At 41.1% G+C, this 24,197-nt stretch overlaps 1 protein-coding gene across 2 annotated transcripts in view; it reads right to left on the bottom strand.

Moving 5' to 3' along the window:
• OSBPL7 (oxysterol binding protein like 7) overlaps window positions 1-24,197 on the bottom strand; it is a 223,334-nt gene that overhangs the window by 119,673 nt on the left and 79,464 nt on the right. For both annotated transcript variants that reach the window (XM_069237506.1, XM_069237507.1), the window contains one exon: window positions 1,287-1,403. In XM_069237506.1, the coding sequence (XP_069093607.1) occupies window positions 1,287-1,403 (117 nt within the window). The remainder of the gene's footprint in view (window positions 1-1,286; window positions 1,404-24,197) is intronic.

A 24,197-nucleotide genomic window follows, 5' to 3' on the forward strand; every position in this document is an offset into this window, starting at 1 on the left:
GAGTCTGGTGTGTTCTGGGCAATGATCAGTCCAGTGAGACTTACACGATTATTTGTTAGTGAGCTCCGAAACTCCTTTCACCATAGTTGGCTACACACAACAATGCGCATAATATATATATTTTTAAAGACATCATTACAATCAACATTATATTCTAGTGCTGCTAATGGGTATAGATGTAACTATTAAAAAAAAACACTGCGGCAATGAAGCAATTAACAAGCAAAATTTTAGAAAGAATTGCAACACTGGCAGTGCATCAGAAATTTGTTTCACTGAATGATGGATCTAGTCTTTGTCAATGAAGCCCTCCCCTCTAGCCCCTCGCTAATCTATCTAAGCACCAAACATTTGCCTGAGTTTCTGGAGGTGGCCTCTAGCCTGCATATCTTAGCTGAATAACGAGCATCATCTTGTTCTGTTGTTCAAGAAGGTCGTTCTCTGTCTTTGTGTCTTAGTAGGAGCATTTCCAAGCAAGCTAATAAGGCCAGACTGGCTCCGACAATCCAATAGCCTTCACTGAGGATGCTTGCAGCTCAGCTTAGCAAACACAAACCAGTCTCCCATGAAACTGAAGATGCCCCTCTGCCCAATACTTGTCTATACCAGACAAATATACGTTTCTGGTTATTTTGAAACGGCTAGGCCTTGTGATGACTGATGTAAAATGTAAGAATTAGAGCATTAGTTTTGTTGCACCTTCACTAATTTCTATCACACATTCTAAACCTTATGAATACATATATCTGAATAACTGTCAAACCATAATAAAGCAAATATAATATGTTGTACTTGTGCAATCAATACCAAATGCAGCATATATATATATATTTATATTGTTTGAGAGTATTCACAACCACTCAAGGGGATTATCAGGTTGGGTTCATCATGGTGGGAGTAAGCAGCACTGGGTGTGTAACGAAGATTTTTAAAGGGGTTTCAGGTCAGCAGCAAGAGACTCTGTTGACAGGAACAACTAAGGGCAGATGACTGACGGGAGAAGGAGGTATGCTGAGTTTGTAAGTAGAAAGGAACTTCTCTTCACCACTTGTCCTTTCCAACAGAATCCTCCTTACAGTGACCCTTACATTATTTGCTCTCTACCTCTTCAGTTCACTTGCCTTGCACATCTACTCTCCTCCACCCTGTCTCTCTCTCTACCTTGCACCCTATAATTATGCACACTCACTGCCTCTTGCACCCCTCCTCCCTTCTCTTGGTTCCCTTACCCCCCCCTTTCATCCATCGATCAATCCATCCATCTCTTCCAATCTCAGCAGTCTCACCTTGTGCCAGCCTTTCAGGGGCCACTTCCTCTTCTTCAGCAGGAGCCCCTCATGCCTGGCAGGCTCCAGGCCACTTTCCCGGATGGAACTATCCAGGACTTCCCAGCTTTCCAGACCCTGACAAAAAAATACATAATTAGAAGAGCTCTGAATGAGCCGGAGCACACTATTGCCAGTGCCTGGTTCTCTTCCCCTAGAGTGCCAAGCCTTGGCTCTCACAAGAACAATTTAAGTTAAGGGCTCAAGGTTGAAGCCAGAACTTTTCAGATTGTTTGCTAAAAGATAAGGTGTGAAACTGAGCTATCAGCATATTTAAAGGAGAAGGGAGGGGTTGGATACACTGACAAGGCTTCAATCGCAAGTGATCTATTACTTGTGAAATCCTTATCAACTAAGCACCTAAACATTCAACACAAAATGCCTGTTTTACTTATTGAGAAAGTGCCCTTTAAAAACAAAGTTACCTACTCTTTGTTTTTAAATATTATAATTTTGAGTCATTCTTATAAAGTAAATCTTACTATTTGGAAAAACTGCACACCATTTATAATAGGCAAAATAACTATTAAATGTTCTTTTTGAATTTCCATTTATGATCAAAGTTTTTACTGTTGTTTTGTCTAATGCTCAGACAATTAAAAGGTCTCTAAAGGGCACTAATAAAAACACTACAAGATCACAAACGCCTGAGAATGCTTATATATCCAAATTAACATAGTAAAATATGTTACTTGCATATCTAATATACATTGCAAAGTTTTTAGCTAATCTATGACTGCAAAGGAGGTACAATACAGTTGGGACAGCCCTTCCTATGATGCAGTAAAATTACTGCACATTGGTTATGCTAATTATTTTCTCATAGATTTTGTAAGGAATTGTTCCCTGCTTTTGAGTTTTAAGTAAGGGTGGCTTGGGTTTGCAGCAGTAGTTAGTTGGAGTTGTAAAAAATGAATAAATAAGCGGCTTATTAATGGTTCTAGAATCAAAGAATGTTTGTTCACTTCTGAATCACTGCATTCACTTCTGGATCATTGCATGGACTATTAGATATGTTTGCTAGGCACTCCACAGAAGATGCTCAGCATCTCACCTTGAAGAAGCTGCTTATATGACCCAAGACTCGCCAATACCTTGGTGGACCTGGATCTCATGCCTGGCACCAGGGCAATCAACTGGCCAGCATGTATCACAGTGAACCAGACAAACCCTTCTCCTCCCCTTCGCATCAACACATCAGCCAGCTAATCAGGCTGGGCTTTCTCCAAAGTCAAGATCACGAATCAACTCATCAAGGAGGGAAAAAAAGCGTTCTCGAATTGGTAATGAAACCATTGTCGAGGAAATAATCTGTGAAACGAAAAATGATGCCTCAATAACACATTTTTACAAACTCTGATGAAGTTAAGAGTGGAAAAGGAAACATATTTGCAATTTTAAAAGACTAAAATATTTTGTTCCTTTTAGAAGGGCAGACAGGGTGGGGCCTCGATGGCAGCAAGGTAGGATGCACTCTTCATAGATCTGTGACGGCATGCAGTGGAAAAGCCATCGGACCCCCTCAAAGGGGCCACAATCTCCTGTGATCCATTGCCTACAATATTTCGGAGTCTGGTATTTGAGCAGAGAGGAGAGACTTTCAGATGCCGTAGAGCTTGAGATGCGTTTTGGAGATCGGCCTAGAATCAAGATAGGGGCCAGCGCACAGCTCCGAGGATGAAAGAGGCCCTCTGTGTGGAGGAAATGACAGATCACTGAGCAACTGGTTGGGGACCAAGAGATTCTGTGCTACTCAACTACCGACCATATAAAGCTTCCCCCGAACCGCCCACAACAAGAGGCAACACTGGGAAACGCAGAGGAGAGATACAGCATTTAGGCACAAGCGCAACAAGAATCCACCTATGCCACATACACGTGAAGGCACAGTACATCTCGATGAGGAAAGCCATCCAGGTGATACGAGACACTAATAGCCATACTCAGCTCACATTCCCATGTCGTGCCGATGAACAGACAAACTTAGCCATACCAGGCACATTTGTGTAGAATCTTTATGATATTGGATTTATTGATGGTTACAATAGATACTATCATCAGTTACTTTACCTTCACTATCCTGAACTCAGATCCTTTGAAAACCACTGGCACTGAGGAAATGATTAACTAATAAAACATGTTGGCTGGCTAGAACAAAATCTCAACATGGTCAAATACGTAAGACTTGGAGTATAATAAAATTTGAACTTTGAAATTTGAAGGCCGGTAAGCACAAGAGAGGGAGCAGGTGTGTCCACACCCCTAATGGAGAGACAGACTGCAAGGCAGCAGCTTGTCGGTGGCTCAATAATCAAGGACACCTTGGGTCTTCTCCTACATCATTCCTAAATCATGAAACAGTCTGCCATTGCACATAGGAACCTCCTCCACACTTACAGAATTCCACAAGAAGCTAAAGATCTGGCGTTGGCTAGTCCCACTAGGCCCTAGGTCTGGCTAGGCTCACATGTGCTCAGTGCCAGGATACCCTCCTGGGTGACAGTGCACTCTACAAATCTGCAAATTTTAACATACAGAGACGCACAAGCGAGCCAAACAACAAAGGAGGCCGAGTCCCCACTGACACAATAGTTCATGGAGGAATAATTTTGGGGCCTTAGGGAAAATTTCTTGGAACTTTGAGACAAGTAAGATAGGATATATCGTCCCTCAATCAGGACACAAAAGAGATAGAAGACAGGGTCATGACTCTGGAGGAAACAATCAATGTGCAGGAGGAAGAGATGGAAACTCTATGGCACAACACTCTCATATTAAAGGACTGAATGGAGGACTTGCATGACTATCTGGAAGTCACCAAGAACATGTCATGAAGGGAAATCATCCAAATCAAAAGGATGATTGGTGGAAGTGGATGACAGAGGGCTTCATTTAAAGAATTTTTAAACAGGCACTCCCCTAACCTGAATTAAAGGGACATTATGTGCACAAGATGCAAGCAGTACTGGAGCGAGGGAGTAGAAGGATACAGGTACTGGGAGATGCAGCACAAACACTTACAATGCAAGAATGCACAGAACCTTGCCCCATTGGCCTAAGTGGATCTTGGAGAGGGGCTGGACAAGAACAGTTTCTGGTTAACAATTTGTATTAGGAGTTGTTAGTTTGGACGGTGAAAGGGGCAGCTGTTCTTTGTATCTGGACACGTGTCTAGAACACATAAAGGAGGGGGGGCAAGCTAATGCAAAGGGTGAGGGGCTAACAGGCAGCTCAAAACACACGAATATTCCTGACTTATAAACCCTTGTGGATGAAATCAAGATTTTGAGCTTAAATGTTACGGCGTTGAATGGTCCTGCTGAAGTACTGACTTAAATGTTCCTTCTAAGGGATTCTGGTGGGCAGATCGGTTTACTGCAGGAGACAGACTTGTTTATACAAGGTTGGCACAGAATAGGCTCTAAATTGGCACTGGCACGAGCAATTACAGCTGTTGAAACTGAGCTTACTGTTAAAGAGGCAGAGGCACGAGCAATATCCATACCCTGCACTGTTGTGTTCTGACTGGCACGCTGGAAGTTTGTGTGAATGCACTGAAACGCGGGTAACTGGGCATGTCACACGCACTTGAATTTTAGAACATGCATGATATTTTATAACAGCAAGTTTAAGTGTGGCCCTCTTGTATATCCTATCTTTGTATTATGCTCAGCATTGTAGTGTTTCAGTATCTGTGATGTCATCATGTTTACATGCTGCCATTTTGGAGTACATCGAGACTAGCTTCATCACATTTTAGCCAACTTCAACAGTTACTAGTGCTGTTATTTCCTAATGATGCATCAACAATAAAAGTGTTTCTTCTCTACAAATAAGGATGTATATAGCAGATTGGATATAGGAAGACTGACTAAGTAAAGAAAACAACAAATAAATGATGTATATTGTTTATTCCTATAATCATAAAAGTGAATATGTCATCAACTGAAGATACAACAGCTGTTGGCAACAGAATGGCACATCCTCTACATTTAGTTCCCCGAAGGAGTTTTTAGCAACTCCAGAAGTACCTGCAGTACAGTGGACCAAATGGAAAGAATATTTTCTTAATTACATTGCAAACTTGAAAGACAATGATAGTCCTTTAACAGCAGAAAGTAAAAAAAATGATTCTTATGTATTTTTTAGGTCCTGAAGGATTACTCATTTGCAACCAGTTACAAAAACCAGAGGGCGGTGCGGATGAAATAGATGTGTTCAAATGTGCAATACTGGATTTGGATGAGCATTTTTCACTCACACTATGTACTGCAGTGACTAGGCAGTCATACGTTCAAAGGAAACAGGAAAAACATGAAAGTATTGAGGATTATGTTTCCCCTTTAAAAAAAAGTTTGCGATTAAGTGTAGATTTGGTAATCTCCATGACAAACTAATACGTGATCCAATTGTTATGCTTACCAAGAACAGGTCTATACAGGAGAAGCTATGGGTAGAGGGAGAGGTAAACCTCAAGAGAGGTAGCAGTAGTAAAGAAAGCAAAGGTATCACAACGATGTGAAGGATAATGGAAGGAGTAATACCAAGAGAAAAGAGAAAAAGAAAGGGGACGATGTGAACATGGAAGGAACAGTGATGTTAAATGTTTCCAGTGTGGCAGCATGTCACATTCGGCTAGGGTTGAAAAATGGCCCACTAAAACAGCGAAATGCCTAGAATGTGGATTAACTGGGCATTATGCCACAGTATGCAAAAGGAAGCTTAAGAAACAATTCAAGAACAAAGTTGCACATGTGAGGGAGAGTGATGCGGAAGATACGTTTGAAGTGAGTGATGAAGATGAATGCAAGAAACCCATGGAACGCAAGAACGTTGTGCTAAATATTGCAAGTGAAGGAACTAGCAAACCTTTGTGTTGGGTCTCGTTTGGTGTTTTTTTTTTTTGCAAGTAGCAGCTGATTCTGGACCCCCAATACACTATCATTGCCGAAAATGTGTGGGAGAAATTCTTTATAAATAAAATTAGCAATCAGCAATTTGGAATCTCCAGAAATTTCTCTGAAATGGGGTAGAGAATTGATGTCAGAGGGTTCAAGAAATTGGTGCTCAGATTTAAGGGAAGGCATGCGTTGTGTAAATTATATATTGCTAAAGAGTTTTAGGGTGGAAAGATCAGAAAAAATAAGCATTATTTTGGATCTTCAAAGTGTAGAGCAGGTTCTTGTAGCATTTGAAGAGGAGGGTACAAAAAATGGGTAATGCAAGAATTTCCATCTCTGTTCAAAGAAAGGATTGGGACACTTAAAGGGTTTACCCATCTGATAAGATTGAAAAAAGGAGCCACACCTAAGATACATAAAGCAAGAACTATTCCACTCACTGTAAGAGATGAGGTCAAATAAAAAGTTCGATAGGTTATTGGAACTACATGTTATTGAACCAGTGGGGGCATCGGAGTGGGTATCACCTTTAGTAGTTGCCAGAAAGGCTAATGGCAAGGTGTGCCTATGTGTGGACTTGAGAGGATATTAATATCATTGTAGACCAGTTTCCTTTACCCCGCATAGATGAGATGATGTCTTTGACCAGGAAGGATAAATGGTTTTCAACTTTAGATTGGTCTGTAGCATACCACCAGGTAGGACTAGATCCCAGCTGCAGACATCTCACTCAGTTTGCACACATTTTGGCTGTTAGCACTTCAAATGTATGCCGTTTGGGTTGGCATCAGCGGCAGCAGTATTTCAGAGACTAAGGTAAAATCTTTTGGTCATATACCCCAAGTGACAGTTTTACAAGATGACATTTTGGTTATGGGGAAAACCAGACAACACCATGATGAAATATTAAGGAAAGTGTTACATATTCTTAAAGAGAAAGGTTTAACAGTGGAAATTAGCAAATGCAGGGTTGCAGAAAAAGGGTTGTATATTTGGGCCATGAAAGCAGTGAGGAGGGGATCAAATCTAAAAAGAAACTGGTAGAAGCTATAATAAACGCTCCCTCCCCAAATTTTTCACATAGAACTCATTAGATGAGGCTTTTATTAAAAATAAAACCAAGTTTGTTTGGGATGGACAATGCCAAAAATCGTTTGAAGAAATTAAACAAGTAGTAAGCAATGCTCCAACATTACAAGGGTTTGATCCCATAGCTGATACATTCTTAACCACTGATGCGAGTGGTAACAGTTTGGATGGTTTGTTGTCCCAAAGAAATAAATATGATAAAGAAGTTGTGGTAGCATTTGCATCACGCTCTCTGTCACCCACAGAAGAAAAATATTCTGTGATAGAGAAATATTAGCATGTGTGTGGGCAAGGGAACATTTCCGTAAATTCATCTGGGAGAAGAAGTTTATACTTAGGTCGGACCATAAACCATTAACCAAAATGCTGACTACTTATCCAGAGCGTCAGCAAGGACTGTAATGTTATCTATGAGATTGCAAGATTTTTTGTATGAAGTACATACAATATGTCAAAAATATCACAGCGGATTTCTTAAGCAAATTGTCTTTACCGCTGAAAGAAATTGACCAGGATCCCTAATGAATATTGTGTAGCAGGAATATTTACAGGTGAAGGAACTAATAGTATACAAAAGGAAGAATGGATGGAAGAATACAGCAAGTATACTGTAGTACAAGAACTCAAAAGCAAAATTCTGAATGGGTGGAGTAGTACCAGTAAAAATGAGTTAATTGGGGAGATTAAAACTATTTGGGAAGTATGTGATGAATTGAGTGTGGATGACATGTTTATTTGTAGAGGTGAGACAATTGTTCCACCTAAAAGCATTAGAGAAAAATGTATCTCTATTAATATCATCCTGAGCGTTATTTCTTCACAGACACTCACACAGTAGTTCACTGCAGTTGGGAGGACAGGAATGGTGACCCAAAAAATGTAGGAGGCCGCTAGCACAATCCTACCACAAAACTGGTACGTATACCCAATTGAGATCATCTTACTGCCCAATTTCGTTAGTTAATATAGATGTCAGGCTCCTAACAGCCAAGATTAAAACGTCTATGCTGCCTTTGTATGCAAATAAATCAGACTTGCGGGACTGGCATGGGGCCGGACTTTACTGGCTGGGACAGCACAATTGCGCATGTCGTGGAATCGCACCGAGAAGAAAGTGAGAAACATGAGTACTTAATGGACCAACTTGGTGTTCTTATTTGAAAGGAAACCTGACTTACCAGGAAACACAAAGTGCAGGGTCTGGATTCTTCCCCGTTACACAGTCAACAGTGACATCATGGGAAAAACGGGTAGTTAAACAAAGCCTAATTACTATGCAGTCTCATATGACCTCAATAACTGACAATCCCAACTTCACACCAGCTTTTTATTATTGTTTTATCCACAAGAGAAGACATCCTCACTTCATTTCAGCATGCACAACTCATCAGTTACAAAAAACAAAACTATGAAGATATAGTTGACCAGAAAGGTGTTAATATAATTTATCAAAACCATTTGGCTCATTCCAGGTAATTCATAGTACAGCTTCTCACACCAAGACTTCTCAATAGGGCTATTATGGTAACCTGAACATTCCTCCTGAAAAAGAGTAAACAAGCAGCTAACCGCCCAGTATGAACGGTCGAGAAGTGGCTCATCTCCAAATCAGGAGACAAAGGTATCCTCTCAGAAATATGCAAGCACCTAGTGCAGGGGCAGGCTCACAGCAAGTCAGCAGGGCAGAGGAGATGGGAAAGGAAGCTGGGGAGAATGCTGGACACTAGGGAGGGGAATAGAGCGTTTTAGAGAGCAAAAATCACAGCAGCTAGTGCAGCGGTTAAAGAAACATTAATAAAAACTATCAGTAAGACTAAAACTAGTAATAATAAAACTAATAATAATAAAACTAATAACATTTAGACTAAAATATAATAATAAAACTAACATTAATAAAACTAATAATAATAATAATAATAATACAACTAATAATAATATGCACAGAATAACACGAAATACCCAGGACTACTGGCATGGCCGCAGGTTGTGGGGTAGGAGGAGCATGCTCATTGTTGCATTTGCTCAGTCTTGCACTGTCCCAAACTCACTAGGTATTGGGAAGAACTGCTTAATGATATTGACACGATTTATGACTGAACAACTGTCTACTGAGAATACCCAAATTACCAGTTTACGTTATATTTGGGGTTGATGACAAACTCACATATTAGAGCACCAAGGGTAACGATTCTTCTATGTGTGCCCGAACAAGAGAGTGGGCTAGGGGTATAAATAGGATACCAGACTGTTGTGAATATGCAGGATGTGGTGTGGATATTGGAATGGAGGGAGTGTGGAGCGTACGGATGACGACTGGAACAGGAGTTTGGGGGGCAGCAGACTAGGAGGTTTGCCCCAGGAAATTTTGGGAGATTGGTGCAGTCCGGATGGCTACATTCAGCTAAAGGAAGTAGCCCTAGAGGGTATAGAGCCAGCCATTTTGGGCTACCATCCACCATTGTATGGATAGGTGATGTGGTGGTAGCCCTAAATTGCAGCAGAGTTAGTGTTTGTCAGGCTGGACTTTGAGATGGCAGGGGAAAATCTTCAACAGGTGCTCCGCTTGCCTTGTGAAGCAGGGATCCTTGACTCACTGGTGGAAGGTGCGGCCTTGGTTTCCCTTTAAAAAGGACATCGGGCAGGGTGGCCACCCCAGTGATGGCGTGCTCACTGCTGGGGAGAATGCCGGCAAGAGCACCGACAAAAGGTAGGTGGGATGGGCCGCTCAAGAGTGCGTTCAGCGAACCAGAGCAGTGCGGAGAAGGCGCGTGTGGAGGGGCCTACCTCTGATGCAGTTGGGCAGCAGAGAGCAGTATATTCAGGTGGGGAGTCTTCCCCGCTCGGGCTTATAAACAGGCGGGGGTAGGGGGTGTTGCTCCCAATACGCGATCGCCGGACAATGCAGGGTGGCTGGGCTTAAAGCCCAGTGTATCCCTTGCATAGTTGGGTTGGCTGGACATGGCCCCAAGTGGCCTCCCATCGCAAAGGGCAGGAGGAGACACTAAGTAAAGAAGTTGAGGACTTATCTAGTCTTAGGAGAAGGCAGGGTTTATGGGGGCTTGCGGCCAGGGCTCGGATCCCGTGGAAATATGGGGCGCAGCATTTGCTCTGGTGGCCACGCTTTTGAAGTGGAGTGAGGAAGAGAAGGGAGGGACTGAGAAAGATGAGGAAGAGGAGCAGCTAAGTGATGGACAAGGGGCACGCACTCAGTAGGCATGCAACATTTCGGTAAGGTATACTCATGCATTGATTGATTGCAGAGCTACTTCAGGAGAGTGGACATACGGGTCATGCCAGCCTGTAGGGGCACAGACAGGGGGAGGGCTTGTGATGCCGACCCTCCCCCCAACAAGGTAGAACCTACACTGAAATAGGGCACAAGATATAGGAGATGGTGAAGCGGGGCACAGTGATGTTCCAGTGGAGGGGGAAAGGGAGAGGACGTTAACTAGTCTCTGACTAGTGTTTTGCAGGGTGCAGTCGAGATACCGACAAGGTCCATCGGCATGCCGCATGAGGTTATCAAACAGACGGGTGTAACTGGCTAGGCGGCAAACTTCGGAGTGGGCACCAATCTTAACACCAGGTAAAGAGTCAGGAATCTCGGTGAATGTGGATGCATGGCAGGAACGGGACAGTGAGGCGCACGGCTGAGGAAAGGGATGTTATGTGAATGATGCCTGGGTAGGCACAGAAAATAAGAGATCAAACAAAGGGGGCAAAGGGCAGACACCTAAGACAGAGAACAAGGGTGAGGGAGTGTCAAATTCCGGCACAAGGACATCTGCTGGGGATCATTCAGGTGTGCTGGTCAAAGGCACAGATGAAGGTGTGAGGATAGAGAAGGCAGGGGACGATAAAAGGGGAAAAGGCTGAAGGGAAGAGGAGTGAAGAAAGTAAGGCGCTCATAATAAATAAATTACCTTATAAGGGGGATACGAAGTGCATTTGATGCGGCCAACAAAAGAAAAAGTATGGAAAGGAGAATATGTGGAAATTTCTAAACTAATGCATAGGGAACTAGGGCTAAAGAAGGGTCAAAGGAAAATGAATATGAACTGTCCAAACAGCCTAAGTGTCAATATCTATTGAAAACTGGATTGCAGCAATCCTAATCTGTTGCTGTGTTTACTGTAAAAAATTCCCCAAGTGGAGTGTGGCATTATTCAAATACATGGACGTTATACATATTGCCCAGATCATGTATGGGGGATACACTTATGCACAATATGATGAGCTAGGAGCACGTATAGTGCTGGACTCGGAGGCTAAACGGGGAACATTGATTTGGACTTGTGGCAGCACACAATGGGCAAGTCCAAATTTGGCAGGACACAGCCAGTGGTTTACTCATTGTATATCAGCCCTTTCAGCTGCGCCCCACCCGGGGAGGTGTGGGATTGGATTATGAGGGCCCTAGAGTGAGACAGTGGGTGGAAAATCTCAAATCAGTGCGCAAACACAGACAAGTAGAGTGAGACAAATTGCACAAGGAAATTCAAGAGGGTAGGATGAAAAAAAAAGTACAACAGGGGCAGTTTCGATTGATTCAACAATCCTCCTGGCCCAAAGGGGAATCGGTTAATCATTTTATAGCAGAGGGCTTGGTAACAGTGTCCTATTCGTCAGTGGATGTGGCGAAGCCACTGGCGGAACAAGCAGGGGTAGAAGCAGAAATGCAAAAAGTGACATTAAGTCAGCTTTACCGCTGTTGCCAGTGCAACAGAAGGACATTTAATTGCTGGGGATTCAATTCAAAGGTCAGTGGTATGTAGACAAATCCTTACCAATGGGGTGCTCTATCTGTGTTCGAACATTTCAGTTCCTTCCTACAATGGTTGTTCTACTGGTGTACTTTGCATGAAGGGGTTACCCCACTATCTCGATTATTTTTTCTTTGAAAGCTGCCTCAGCTCTGCGGACTGAAAGCGGTTGCTAATAAGTTTTCAAGAGCTCATGAAGGATGTGGGAATTCCTTTGGCACCTGAAAAAACGGCAGACCCAAATACAGAGCTTTCATTTTTAGGGATAGGGCTTGATGCCAGGGATACGGAAGCGTGCTTATCGCCAGACAAAAAGCTGAAGATGGAGTCGTTGTTAGACACCATGTTGGAAAAGGCTAAAGTCAAGCATGTGCAAGTGCTGCTGGGTCATCTGAATTTTGCATGCAGAGTTATAAGAGCCGGCAGGACGTTCTGTCGGCGGCTAGGAATGGCATTGTCTAGTCTCTATCTTCCACACCATCATGAAAGATTGTCAGCAGGAGTGAAGGAGCACCGGCACACGTGGCACTTCTTTTTGGACTTGTTTAACGGTATTTCGTTGTACATGCTGAATGACCAAGTAGAATGTACAGATCTATTCATACGCGGCCGGTGGTGTGGGCTTCAGTTTGTGTTGGCAAGGGGGTGGTCGGCGGAAGAATGGCCTGCGGCTTGTAAGCATGTATTGTTTTTCTTGAATTTTTCCCCACCAGCAGTCTTGATGTGGGGTGAAGAGCTGGCCCACAAAAAAGCCCTTTTTCAAATTGACACCATGGCCGTGGTCCAGATTGTGAACAGGCAGTCAGCAGAAAGATGAAGGTGCTGAAGCTGCTATGAGGTTTTGTTCTTGAATGCTTGAGAAATTATGTTTTATGTAAGTTGAAGCATGTGCCAGGAGTGAACAATAACACTGCAGGTGCTTTGTCTCGATCGCAGTGGGAGATATGCCATGGGCTGGCCATAGAGGCAAACAGGGACAGCAGTGGCGTAACGAAACTTGAGTGAGGCCAGGGAGGGGTCCCCTTCACCACACAGTCCGGTTGCTCTCAGGCAGGTGCCGCCACCCGTGCACACAGTAGTGTGCTGAGGGGGACCCTAAAGCTTGCCCCCCCCCCCACTGCACCTGGGGGGGACTTTGTTACGTCAGAGAGGGACAGGGCACCAATGCAGACAGAGAAAGGACTTTCACGAGTCACAATCACAGAGAAACTAGCAGGCATTGCTTTTATGGGAAGTTGTTCTAGGGTGCAGGGGAACTGGGGATGCACATGCTGGAAGGTTGGGCTAGAGACCAGGGCCAGGCAATGCCAAAAAGGAAGCCTTTGACCTGGCTGTTGTTCACCAAAGAGCTCCAAATATTGCTACATTTGACAGCTAAGAAGAAAGCAACATTTTTTGATGACTTGGCTGTTTTTTTTAACGCTTTTTAGGGGTCACACCTGAACGAGGCAGGAAGTGAAAGGTTAAGTTATAGGAAGTTAAGTTTAGTAGATATTAATAGATCCGCTGATAAGCTGAAGGGGAAGTTTAAAAAGTCACAACTGCACATGTGTGGTATGTTAGGAGGTAGATAGATGCTGGGTTAAGTTATGCTGGGGGTGGGCAGGACATTTAATGGTGGGGGTAGGAAAACATAGGCGACCAATTTTTGTATAGTGAGGTTTTAGTTTTGTAAGACGAAATGCCCAGGGAATACATGCGATGTGCACCTGTTTCAATAAAAGCAGCCTTTTTCACACACATAAGAGGCGACACTGGTGTGTGCTGCGCCCTATCACTAATTAGGGGTTTGGGGAGGGGCAGCCAACTAGGGGGATGTCTGCCCCCCTGGGAATTTTGGGGGAATGGTGCACTCCAGAGGACTGTGAACGTTTTGGGTTATGATCCATTAAAGGAAGTAGCCTAAGGTGGTATATAGTCAGCCATTTTGGGATAGGTGATGCGGTGGCAGCCCAAAATTGCAGCAGGGTTAGTGTTTGTCAATTAAGCAAGTCTGGAGGAGGACTTCATGTTGAAGGTTTGTGTTTAAGTGTGGTGCTTTTGGTTGGGAAATGTGCACAAAGGGGGAATAGTTTTCTTGTATGGTTGTCGCTTTGAGACAGGTGCAGTTTTGGTTAGTGATCATAGAACGGGGTGTAATTTGAGGAAATATGGCGCTCAGGGTGCCAATCTACCTATATAAGTGCCGGGGAGCCTCACAAGGGAAACACCCAACCCTCAGAGGTCAAACAACCTCTAAACTCAAAAGAACACACAATGAGGGGCCCCTAAACAAACACCAGGAACATTAAGATGTATAATTGACAAAGAAAATAGTTGCACAAATCAATCCAAATTGCACCATGTAGGTTATAGAGTCAAATACGGTCACTTGATCAGTCCAAAGTTTATTCAAAAATGTGTTTTCACATTGAACAGTCTGCAGTCCAAGGAAATTTGTACTTCCAGCTTTCCAGCCAACACGTGTTTCGTCTTTAGGAATAGTTTACATCCCTTACGACTTCTTCAGGGCTAGAAATCATAAATAATACAAACGAGTTAAGACCAAAATGCTCAATCGTCAAACTGGTCATAAGTATGTGTCAAAGCCCAAAGGGAGGTGAATTGCGAAAAATTAAGTCACCTTAAACTAGGTGAGAGGGAAATAGAACACCAATTGACAATTGCTCAAAAAACTCCAAATAAATACCCACAACCACTACGAGAGTAAAAGCCAACAGCATGCTACAGATATGTGATAGTTTACTTACAAACTAAGTCTCAACTAACATCGTGCAACCCATAGTGCCGTAATCAAAACACACATATTAAATAACGCAATACCTTACAAGTCCATTATACACTTAAGTAGTACCCAGTAATGCCGGTTAATCCCAAACCGATATGCTCCAATGTATAAATTGACTGAGTAGAATTTCAATGAACTGTCAAGAAAGAACAAATATCTTTCAAAGAACTGCAGTTCACACATTTATATCAACAAAAGTGGTAATATATGCACTCTATGCATAGATAGTAAAACATACAAGAGTGGTGACTAGTAATATCTCTGTAAAAAGAACCATAATTCTAAAGTGCCTAAAACCGTTACATATATCGCAAGCATCAGAAAACTAATGTAGTCTTGTTCGAGTACATAGTGCAGGTCACAAACAAACTATTCAACTCAACATTCAAGACTCACCCGAATAATCCGCAAATATCGTCTCCGTGTAAACTTGTCGGCATCTTAGTGTCAGATCGCCTAGCGAGTGCACTAGCAGTACGCACAAGAACTCGGAAGTTAAATATACTTCCGGGTTCCCTCTCAAACCTGAGGGCAGCAAAATCAAGGACGGACAACCGATCGGCCACATCTAAAAATCACCGCTTAGTACACAAAAAAAAAAAAAAAGTGTCCGTTCCTAACAGCAACGTGAAATAAATAATATCCTAGCATTCCTCAAAAAAATATCCGAAAGGAAGAACTTACTTTGCTGTTCCAGGAAAATCTTCGTAACAGTTAGAATAACCCAAATAAGAAAATTGCACTTGACAATCTGTCACTAATAGTTAAAACGTTTCAAGGAGAACACCACGCTGCCACAGATTATCAAAAACATTTTTCTTAATCGTTCATTGTCATGAATTATATCACTAAAAATATGTTACCAAACAGACCACTGAATCAAAGCTGTTAGCTGGGGGTCGCGTAACTAAGTATCTCAATGTACAAGTATAAAGAACCCGAATAAATCTTGCCAAGAAACAATGTGAATGAATTGAGGCCCCCATATTGATTATAATTATGACGTTTGAGAATCTTGGCATACAACTCGTGAATATAGATATAACTCGAATACTTGAACAGTAATATTAAGGCACAACATTTACATGTACAACTGCACAGTTAACAATTGAGGCCCGTATTGATTAAACTTATGACGTTTGAGAATCTTGGCCTACAACTCATGAAAACAGATATATCTTGAAAACTTGAACAGTACTATTCAGGCAAAACATTTACATGTACATTTGCACAGTTAACATTATCAATGTGGTCAATGAAAACATCCTGAATCACAGATATTCCGAAATTAGTCCCCCAGGAAAAATTCTAATTCTCTATCGGAATTCAAGCCTGATTCTACAGCTCTTAGTCTCATGATCCATAATGCTTCTTGTCTGCGTAAACGTAATTCTCTGTTACCACCCCTAGGGTCACGGGGGATATGTTCAAGTCCAAAGAATTCAAAACTTTTATGTAATGGCTGTGCATCACAGGAAATCATGTGTGCCACCAAGGGATATCTCACATCTACATTCTTGAGTACCCGCACGTGCTCTCCTATTCTAATTTTGAGTGGTTGTATAGTGCTTCCGACATAAATTCTAGAACACTTACAGCGTATTATATATACAACAAAATTAGAATTGCAATCCATAGTGGAGCAGATTACAAATGATTTGCCATCATGAAAAAATTCTTTAACCTTATGACAAGCCCAGCGGCAGACTCCACAAAAACCACATTTGAAAAAACCTTTCCCTCTTTGGGATAACCAGGTTTTGTTGGGGGAGATGGTGGTAAAGCTAGGACTTAATATATTTCTAAGGGTTCTACCTCTACGAAATGATGTAACTAATGATTTAGGCACCACATCCTTGAGTGATTCATCCTGCAATAATAGATTCCAGTGCTTCATTACAAATGTCTTCAGGATAAAGGACGCATCATTGTGATCTGTTATGAACCTTACCAAATTTGATGCCTCCTTAGTCTCATTCCGTTCTTTCAGTTTCAAAGTTACATTCCTATCTAAATACCTTGCTTTATGTCAAGCTTTCTTTAAAATCTTTTTGGAGTAACCACGGGCTGCAAATCTCATTTCCATATCATTCATTTGAACAAAACATTCATCATCTATACTACAATTACGTCGTGCCCTCATAAACTCTCCAAATGGAATAGATGCCACCTGATGTCTGGGATGAGCACTTATGGCATGCAGAATAGAATTGCACTCTTGTATGTTTTACTATCTATGCATAGAGTGCATATATTACCACTTTTGTTGATATAAATGTGTGAACTGCAGTTCTTTGAAAGATATTTGTTCTTTCTTGACAGTTCATTGAAATTCTACTCGGTCAATTTATACATTAGAGCATATCGGTTTGGGATTAACCGGCATTACTGGGTACTACTTAAGTGTATAATGGACTTGTAAGGTATTGCGTTATTTAATATGTGTGTTTTGATTACGGCACTATGGGTTGCACAATGTTAGTTGAGACTTAGTTTGTAAGTAAACTATCACATATCTATAGCATGCTGTTGGCTTTTACTCTCGTAGTGGTTGTGGGTATTTATTTGGAGTTTTTTGAGCAATTGTCAATTGGTGTTCTATTTCCCTCTCACCTAGTTTAAGGTGACTTAATTTTTCGCAATTCACCTCCCTTTGGGCTTTGACACATACTTATTACCAGTTTGACGATTGAGCATTTTGGTCTTAACTTGTTTGTATTATTTATGATTTCTAGCCCTGAAGAAGTCGTAAGGGATGTAAACTATTCCTAAAGACGAAACACGTGTTGGCTGGAAAGCTGGAAGTACAAATTTCCTTGGACTGCAGACTGTTCAATGTGAAAACACATTTTTGAATAAACTTTGGACTGATCAAGTGACCGTATTTGACTCTATAACCTACATGGTGCAATTTGGATTGATTTGTGCAACTATTTTCTTTGTCAATTATACATCTTAATGTTCCTGGTGTTTGTTTAGGGGCCCCTCATTGTGTATTCTTTTGAGTTTAGAGGTTGTTTGACCTCTGAGGGTTGGGTGTTTCCCTTGTGAGGCTCCCTGGCACTTATATAGGTAGATTGGCACCCTGAGCGCCATATTTCCTCAAATTACACCCCGTTCTATGATTTCTGTTTAGTGAGAGGAGGCTGCTTGGGTGCGACCCTATAATTTTGATCGTAGCACTTTACTATGGATAGAAGTAAAATAGCAGAAGAACTATTTGATAACTTAGCAAAGGGAGGTACCTTTCATAATGTTTCGAGTGTCAACTCACAAAAGGAAGGCCTTAGGAATAAATTCATAAAATTAGAGAAGATGAAGAAGAATGAATTATCTAAATGGTGGGATGGGACAACGTTAAAACAATATAAAAAACTTAATCGTATCCCCAGAGGCTTGCGATCCCAGATATTCCCTACTTACGACGATTTGGACGAAGATTTACTAGCATTATGGGATAAGGAACTAACTTCTAGTTCTATGAAACTTATGGATTTATTAATTATTAATTCTGAGAGAAAAGTCAGTCAATTACAGAACGAAATTGGCATCTTAGAAAAAGAAATTGAAAGTCTCAACCTTAAAGAAGCTACCGAGAAAAATTACAAAATCTTGGAAGAAATATTATTGAAATATCAAGAGGAAATTATGCAAAGGAAAGCACGCAAACTAAAGCGGGACGAGAGAGATTATATGACTGGCAGAATTTTTACTTTTTCGAGTAAATATGATCATCTTTTCCACACTGGGGGGCTCCCCAGTGGATCAGGTATGTCGAAGTTTTCTGACTTCTACCTCCATAATTACCTCGTTAACAAGTGACAGTGAGGTGGAGGATGGAGCTAGTACTTCTGCTCAAGAGCCCTCAAGTGGTAACAATTTTTTAGTAGAACTCATGAGGATGAGGCGTGGCAAAAATGCTCAAAACAGGGAGTTGGTGTACACAAAAAAACTAGGAGGGGCAGCAGAGGTATGGGTAAATACTACAAAAGAGGTGGAAGGGGTCAAAACGAGATCTCGAGACAAGAAATTGTAAACTCTGAGGATGTATCATTAACCAACATAGTCAATCTTTCAAATTTGGTTTTAAACACAGGGATTAAGAGCCTTCTATCCAAAGGTCTGAGCTATTGTCCTAAAAATGTTGGTGACACATGTAGATCTAAAATTGATCTGTTTAAGTTTGTACGCAAACTTAAACTCAAAAAGCACTTTCAAACTAATCCAGGCAGTGTCATGCATTCTGAGACTAGTGACTCTTTATTTAGCACTTTATCTATTGAGGATGTTCACGATACAGCTGTCCTATTATCTCTAGCTGAACGAGATGAGGATCCTGATATCACATCTAGAATTTTAAATGATCTAGATGTAATCTCTAACAGGAGTGTGTCAAGTGGTCTAAAAATAAAATCAAAGTGGATTCCGAGATCTTTAGGCACTAACTCTTTTGATAAGTTTTTTGATGTGGTATGCCAAGATTATGACAACTATCTAGCTAAGAATAAATTTTGACAATCTTCAATGATTTTAAACACACAAGAAAAAGTTGCTTTAGAAGAATTGAAACTCAATAAAGATATTGTTATCAGTCAAGCAGACAAAGGCTGAAATGTGGTTATTATGAATAAGGTTGACTATGATAATGAGATTATGTCACAACTCAATGATGTGTTTTGTTATGAGAAGATTTCACATAATCCCATCCCATACCTTACACTTATGATCAACAATAGATTAACGGTGTGGCAACAACAGGGGTTACTCAACAAAGATGAATACTTTTATTTGAAGGTGCACCATCCTCGGTATCCGTGTATCTATACTCTACCTAAGATACATAAGGGGTTACCTTTCCCACCGGGGAGACCCATTGTTTCGGGTATACTTGGTCCCACGGAGAGGCTTTCAGAGTTTGTGGACTGTTTCCTACAACCACTGGTGCATAATCTTCCTTCCTACATTAGGGACACCACATACATTCTTAGTATTTTGAGTGATGTGGAGTGGGAGAGTAACATGCTTTTGGTGACTTTAGACGTGGTATCACTGTACACTTGTATCAATCATGATCTAGGCTTAGAAGCCTTAAAATATTTCTTAAATAAAAGATCAGCAAATTTGTGGGATCACACCAAGATGATATTGGATATGGTTAACATGATTACCACAAATAATTTCTTTTTGTTCAATAACATGTGGTTTCGACAGAAACAAGGGGTAGCCATGGGCTCTAAGTTCTCTCCATCCTATGCGAACTTATTCATGGGGTGGTTTGAACATACATGGATCTGGGGTCCAGGTGCTGTTGTTTGGCAAACATATATATTATTTTGGGGTCGCTACATAGACGACTGTTTCATGATTTGGACTGGGGGTCAAGAGAAACTTGTTGAATTTTGTAACTTCTTAAACTCTAACCATATGAATGTCAGATTTACATATCAATTTAGTGCTGTTAAGATTGAATTTCTTGATGTTGAACTGTTTATCATTGATGACAAGATCCATAGTAGACTTTTCCGCAAAACAACCGCTTGCAGTTCTATTCTGCATGCCAAAAGTGCTCATCCCAGACATCAGGTGGCATCTATTCCATTTGGAGAGTTTATGAGGGCACAACGTAATTGTAGTATAGATGATGAATTTTTTGTTCAAATTAATGATATGGAAATGAGATTTGCAGCCCGTGGTTACTCCAAAAAGATTTTAAAGAAAGCTCGACATAAAGCAAGGTATTTAGATAGGAATGTAACTTTGAAACTGAAAGAACGGAATGAGACTAAGGAGGCATCAAATTTGGTAAGGTTCATAACAGATCACAATGATGCGTCCTTTATCCTGAAGAAATTTGTAATGAAGCACTGGAATCTATTATTGCAGGATGAATCACTCAAGGATGTGGTGCCTAAATCATTAGTTACATCATTTCGTAGAGGTAGAACCCTTAGAAATATATTAAGTCCTAGCTTTACCACCATCTCCCCCAACAAAACCTGGTTATCCCAAAGAGGGAAAGGTTTTTTCAAATGTGGTTTTTGTGGAGTCTGCCGCTGGGCTTGTCATAAGGTTAAAGAATTTTTTCATGATGGCAAATCATTTGTAATCTGCTCCACTATGGATTGCAATTCTAATTTTGTTGTATATATAATACGCTGTAAGTGTTCTAGAATTTATGTCGGAAGCACTATACGACCACTCAAAATTAGAATAGGAGAGCACGTGCGGGTACTCAAGAATGTAGATGTGAGATATCCCTTGGTGGCACACATGATTTCCTGTGATGCACAGCCATTACATAAAAGTTTTGAATTCTTTGGACTTGAACATATCCCCCGTGACCCTAGGGGTGGTAACAGAGAATTACGTTTACGCAGAAAAGAAGCATTATGGATCATGAGACTAAGAGCTGTAGAATCAGGCTTGAATTCCGATAGAGAATTAGAATTTTTCCTGGGGGACTAATTTCGGAATATCTGTGATTCAGGATGTTTTCATTGACCACATTGATAATGTTAACTGTGCAAATGTACATGTAAATGTTTTGCCTGAATAGTACTGTTCAAGTTTTCAAGATATATCTGTTTTCATGAGTTGTAGGCCAAGATTCTCAAACGTCATAAGTTTAATCAATACGGGCCTCAATTGTTAACTGTGCAGTTGTACATGTAAATGTTGTGCCTTAATATTACTGTTCAAGTATTCGAGTTATATCTATATTCACGAGTTGTATGCCAAGATTCTCAAACGTCATAATTATAATCAATATGGGGGCCTCAATTCATTATTACACATGGAAAGAGGAAGAGGGAGTAGGGGGGATAAATATGGAGGAACACTTCGTACTTAGCTCCCTATAATTCAAAATACACACGAAAGTACGGGGTTCTCTAAAAGAGGACGTCGCGGATATTGGCGTAGCCCTGGGTTGTATGTATTCCTATTTGGAAGGGTAAAGTCAGTGGAATGTCAGTTGGAAATTGCCGAGTGCATATTCCGAGAGGAACAACGGGGGGTGGGAAAAAACTAAAAACACTCACAGGGTCACCTAACTAATTACTAGCCTAGCTAGTAATTAGTTAGGTGACCCTGTGAGTCCTTGTCCTCACAGAGGTGTCCCAACCCCCCCTTTTTAACTACACCAGTCAGACACCACCATTAAATTTGTTGCTCTTCATAGGTGTCTGCTTAGGTGTTTTTAGTTTTTTCAGTAGATTAGCTGGATCCCGATCTTTCCAGAAACAAGTTTATTTACGCACTCCCTCCTGTTCCTTTAACAGTGAGGTTGAGTCCGCCCAGGTGGCACTGTCCTACCTGGGTGGGTCTAGGTGGTCAAATGATGAAGCATGACACTATATAGTGTGTGAGACCACCTAGTCCGTAAAAGGAAATCCCCTTTTTTCCCACCCCCCGTTGTTCCTCTCGGAATATGCACTCGGCCTCAATTCATTCACATTGTTTTTTGGCAAGATTTATTCGGGTTCTTTATACTTGTACATTGAGATACTTAGTTACGCGACCCCCAGCTAACAGCTTTGATTCAGTGGTCTGTTTGGTAACATATTTTTAGTGATATAATTCATGACAATGAACGATTAAGAAAAATGTTTTTGATAATCTGTGGCAGCGTGGTGTTCTCCTTGAAACGTTTTAACTATTAGTGACAGATTGTCAAGTGCAATTTTCTTATTTGGGTTATTCTAACTGTTACGAAGATTTCCCTGGAACAGCGAAGTAAGTTCTTCCTTTCGGATATTTTTTTGAGGAATGCTAGGATATTATTTATCTCACGTTACTGTTAGGAACGGACGTTTTTTTTTTTTGTGTACTAAGCGGTGATTTTTAGATGTGGCCGATCGGTTGTCCGTCCTTGATTTTGCTGCCCTCAGGTTTGAGAGGGAACCCGGAAGTATATTTAACTTCCGAGTTCTTGTGCGTACTGCTAGCGCACTCGCTAGGTGATCTGACACTAAGACGCCGACAAGTTTACACGGAGACGATATTTGCGGATTATTGGGGTGAGTCTTGAATGTTGAGTTGAATAGTTTGTTTGTGACCTGCACTATGTACTCGAACAAGACTACATTAGTTTTCTGATGCTTGCGATATATGTAACGGTTTTAGGCACTTTAGAATTATGGTTCTTTTTACAGAGATATTACTAGTCACCACTCTTGTATGTTTTACTATCTATGCATAGAGTGCATATATTACCACTTTTGTTGATATAAATGTGTGAACTGCAGTTCTTTGAAAGATATGTGTTCTTTCTTGACAGTTCATTGAAATTCTACTCGGTCAATTTATACATTGGAGCATATCGGTTTGGGATTAACCGTCATTACTGGGTACTACTTAAGTGTATAATGGACTTGTAAGGTATTGCGTTATTTAATATGTGTGTTTTGATTACGGCACTATGGGTTGCACGATGTTAGTTGAGACTTAGTTTGTAAGTAAACTATCACATATCTGTAGCATGCTGTTGGCTTTTACTCTCGTAGTGGTTGTGGGTATTTATTTGGAGTTTTTTGAGCAATTGTCAATTGGTGTTCTATTTCCCTCTCATCTAGTTTAAGGTGACTTAATTTTTCGCAATTCACCTCCCTTTGGGCTTTGACACATACTTATTACCAGTTTGACGATTGAGCATTTTGGTCTTAACTCGTTTGTATTATTTATGATTTCTAGCCCTGAAGAAGTCGTAAGGGATGTAAACTATTCCTAAAGACGAAACACGTGTTGGCTGGAAAGCTGGAAGTACAAATTTCCTTGGACTGCAGACTGTTCAATGTGAAAACACATTTTTGAATAAACTTTGGACTGATCAAGTGACCGTATTTGACTCTATAACCTACATGGTGCAATTTGGATTGATTTATGCAACTATTTTCTTTGTCAATTATACATCTTAATGTTCCTGGTGTTTGTTTAGGGGCCCCTCATTGTGTATTCTATTCAGTTTTGGTTGGTGGCAAAGTTTGCATGGGTTTAGCGAATGTTATTGTTCGACATTTAGGGGTGGGGGTATGCAAACATTGGTGACAAATGTTTGTATAGTGGGGTTTAAGTTTTGTAATGCGGCGTGCCCAGGAAATACATGATGTGCACCTGTTTCAATAAAAGTGGCCTTTTGCACACACCAAAGATTTGTCAGTGGTCTGTGCTGTACCTTGTCACCCAATGTAAAGCAGTCGGAGATGGTTGGTTTGCGTGAAGATAGCACAAGGGCTCTGCCCCTATATGCAATAAACTTGAAGACTTTTACTGTGAACCTGTGTGTCCACTTGGAAAGTAAGACAACAAATTTGGAGATAAGATTGGTTTAGGA

This window comes from Pleurodeles waltl, chromosome 6 (genome assembly GCF_031143425.1).
Source record: "Pleurodeles waltl isolate 20211129_DDA chromosome 6, aPleWal1.hap1.20221129, whole genome shotgun sequence".
Lineage (NCBI taxonomy): Eukaryota > Metazoa > Chordata > Amphibia > Caudata > Salamandridae > Pleurodeles > Pleurodeles waltl.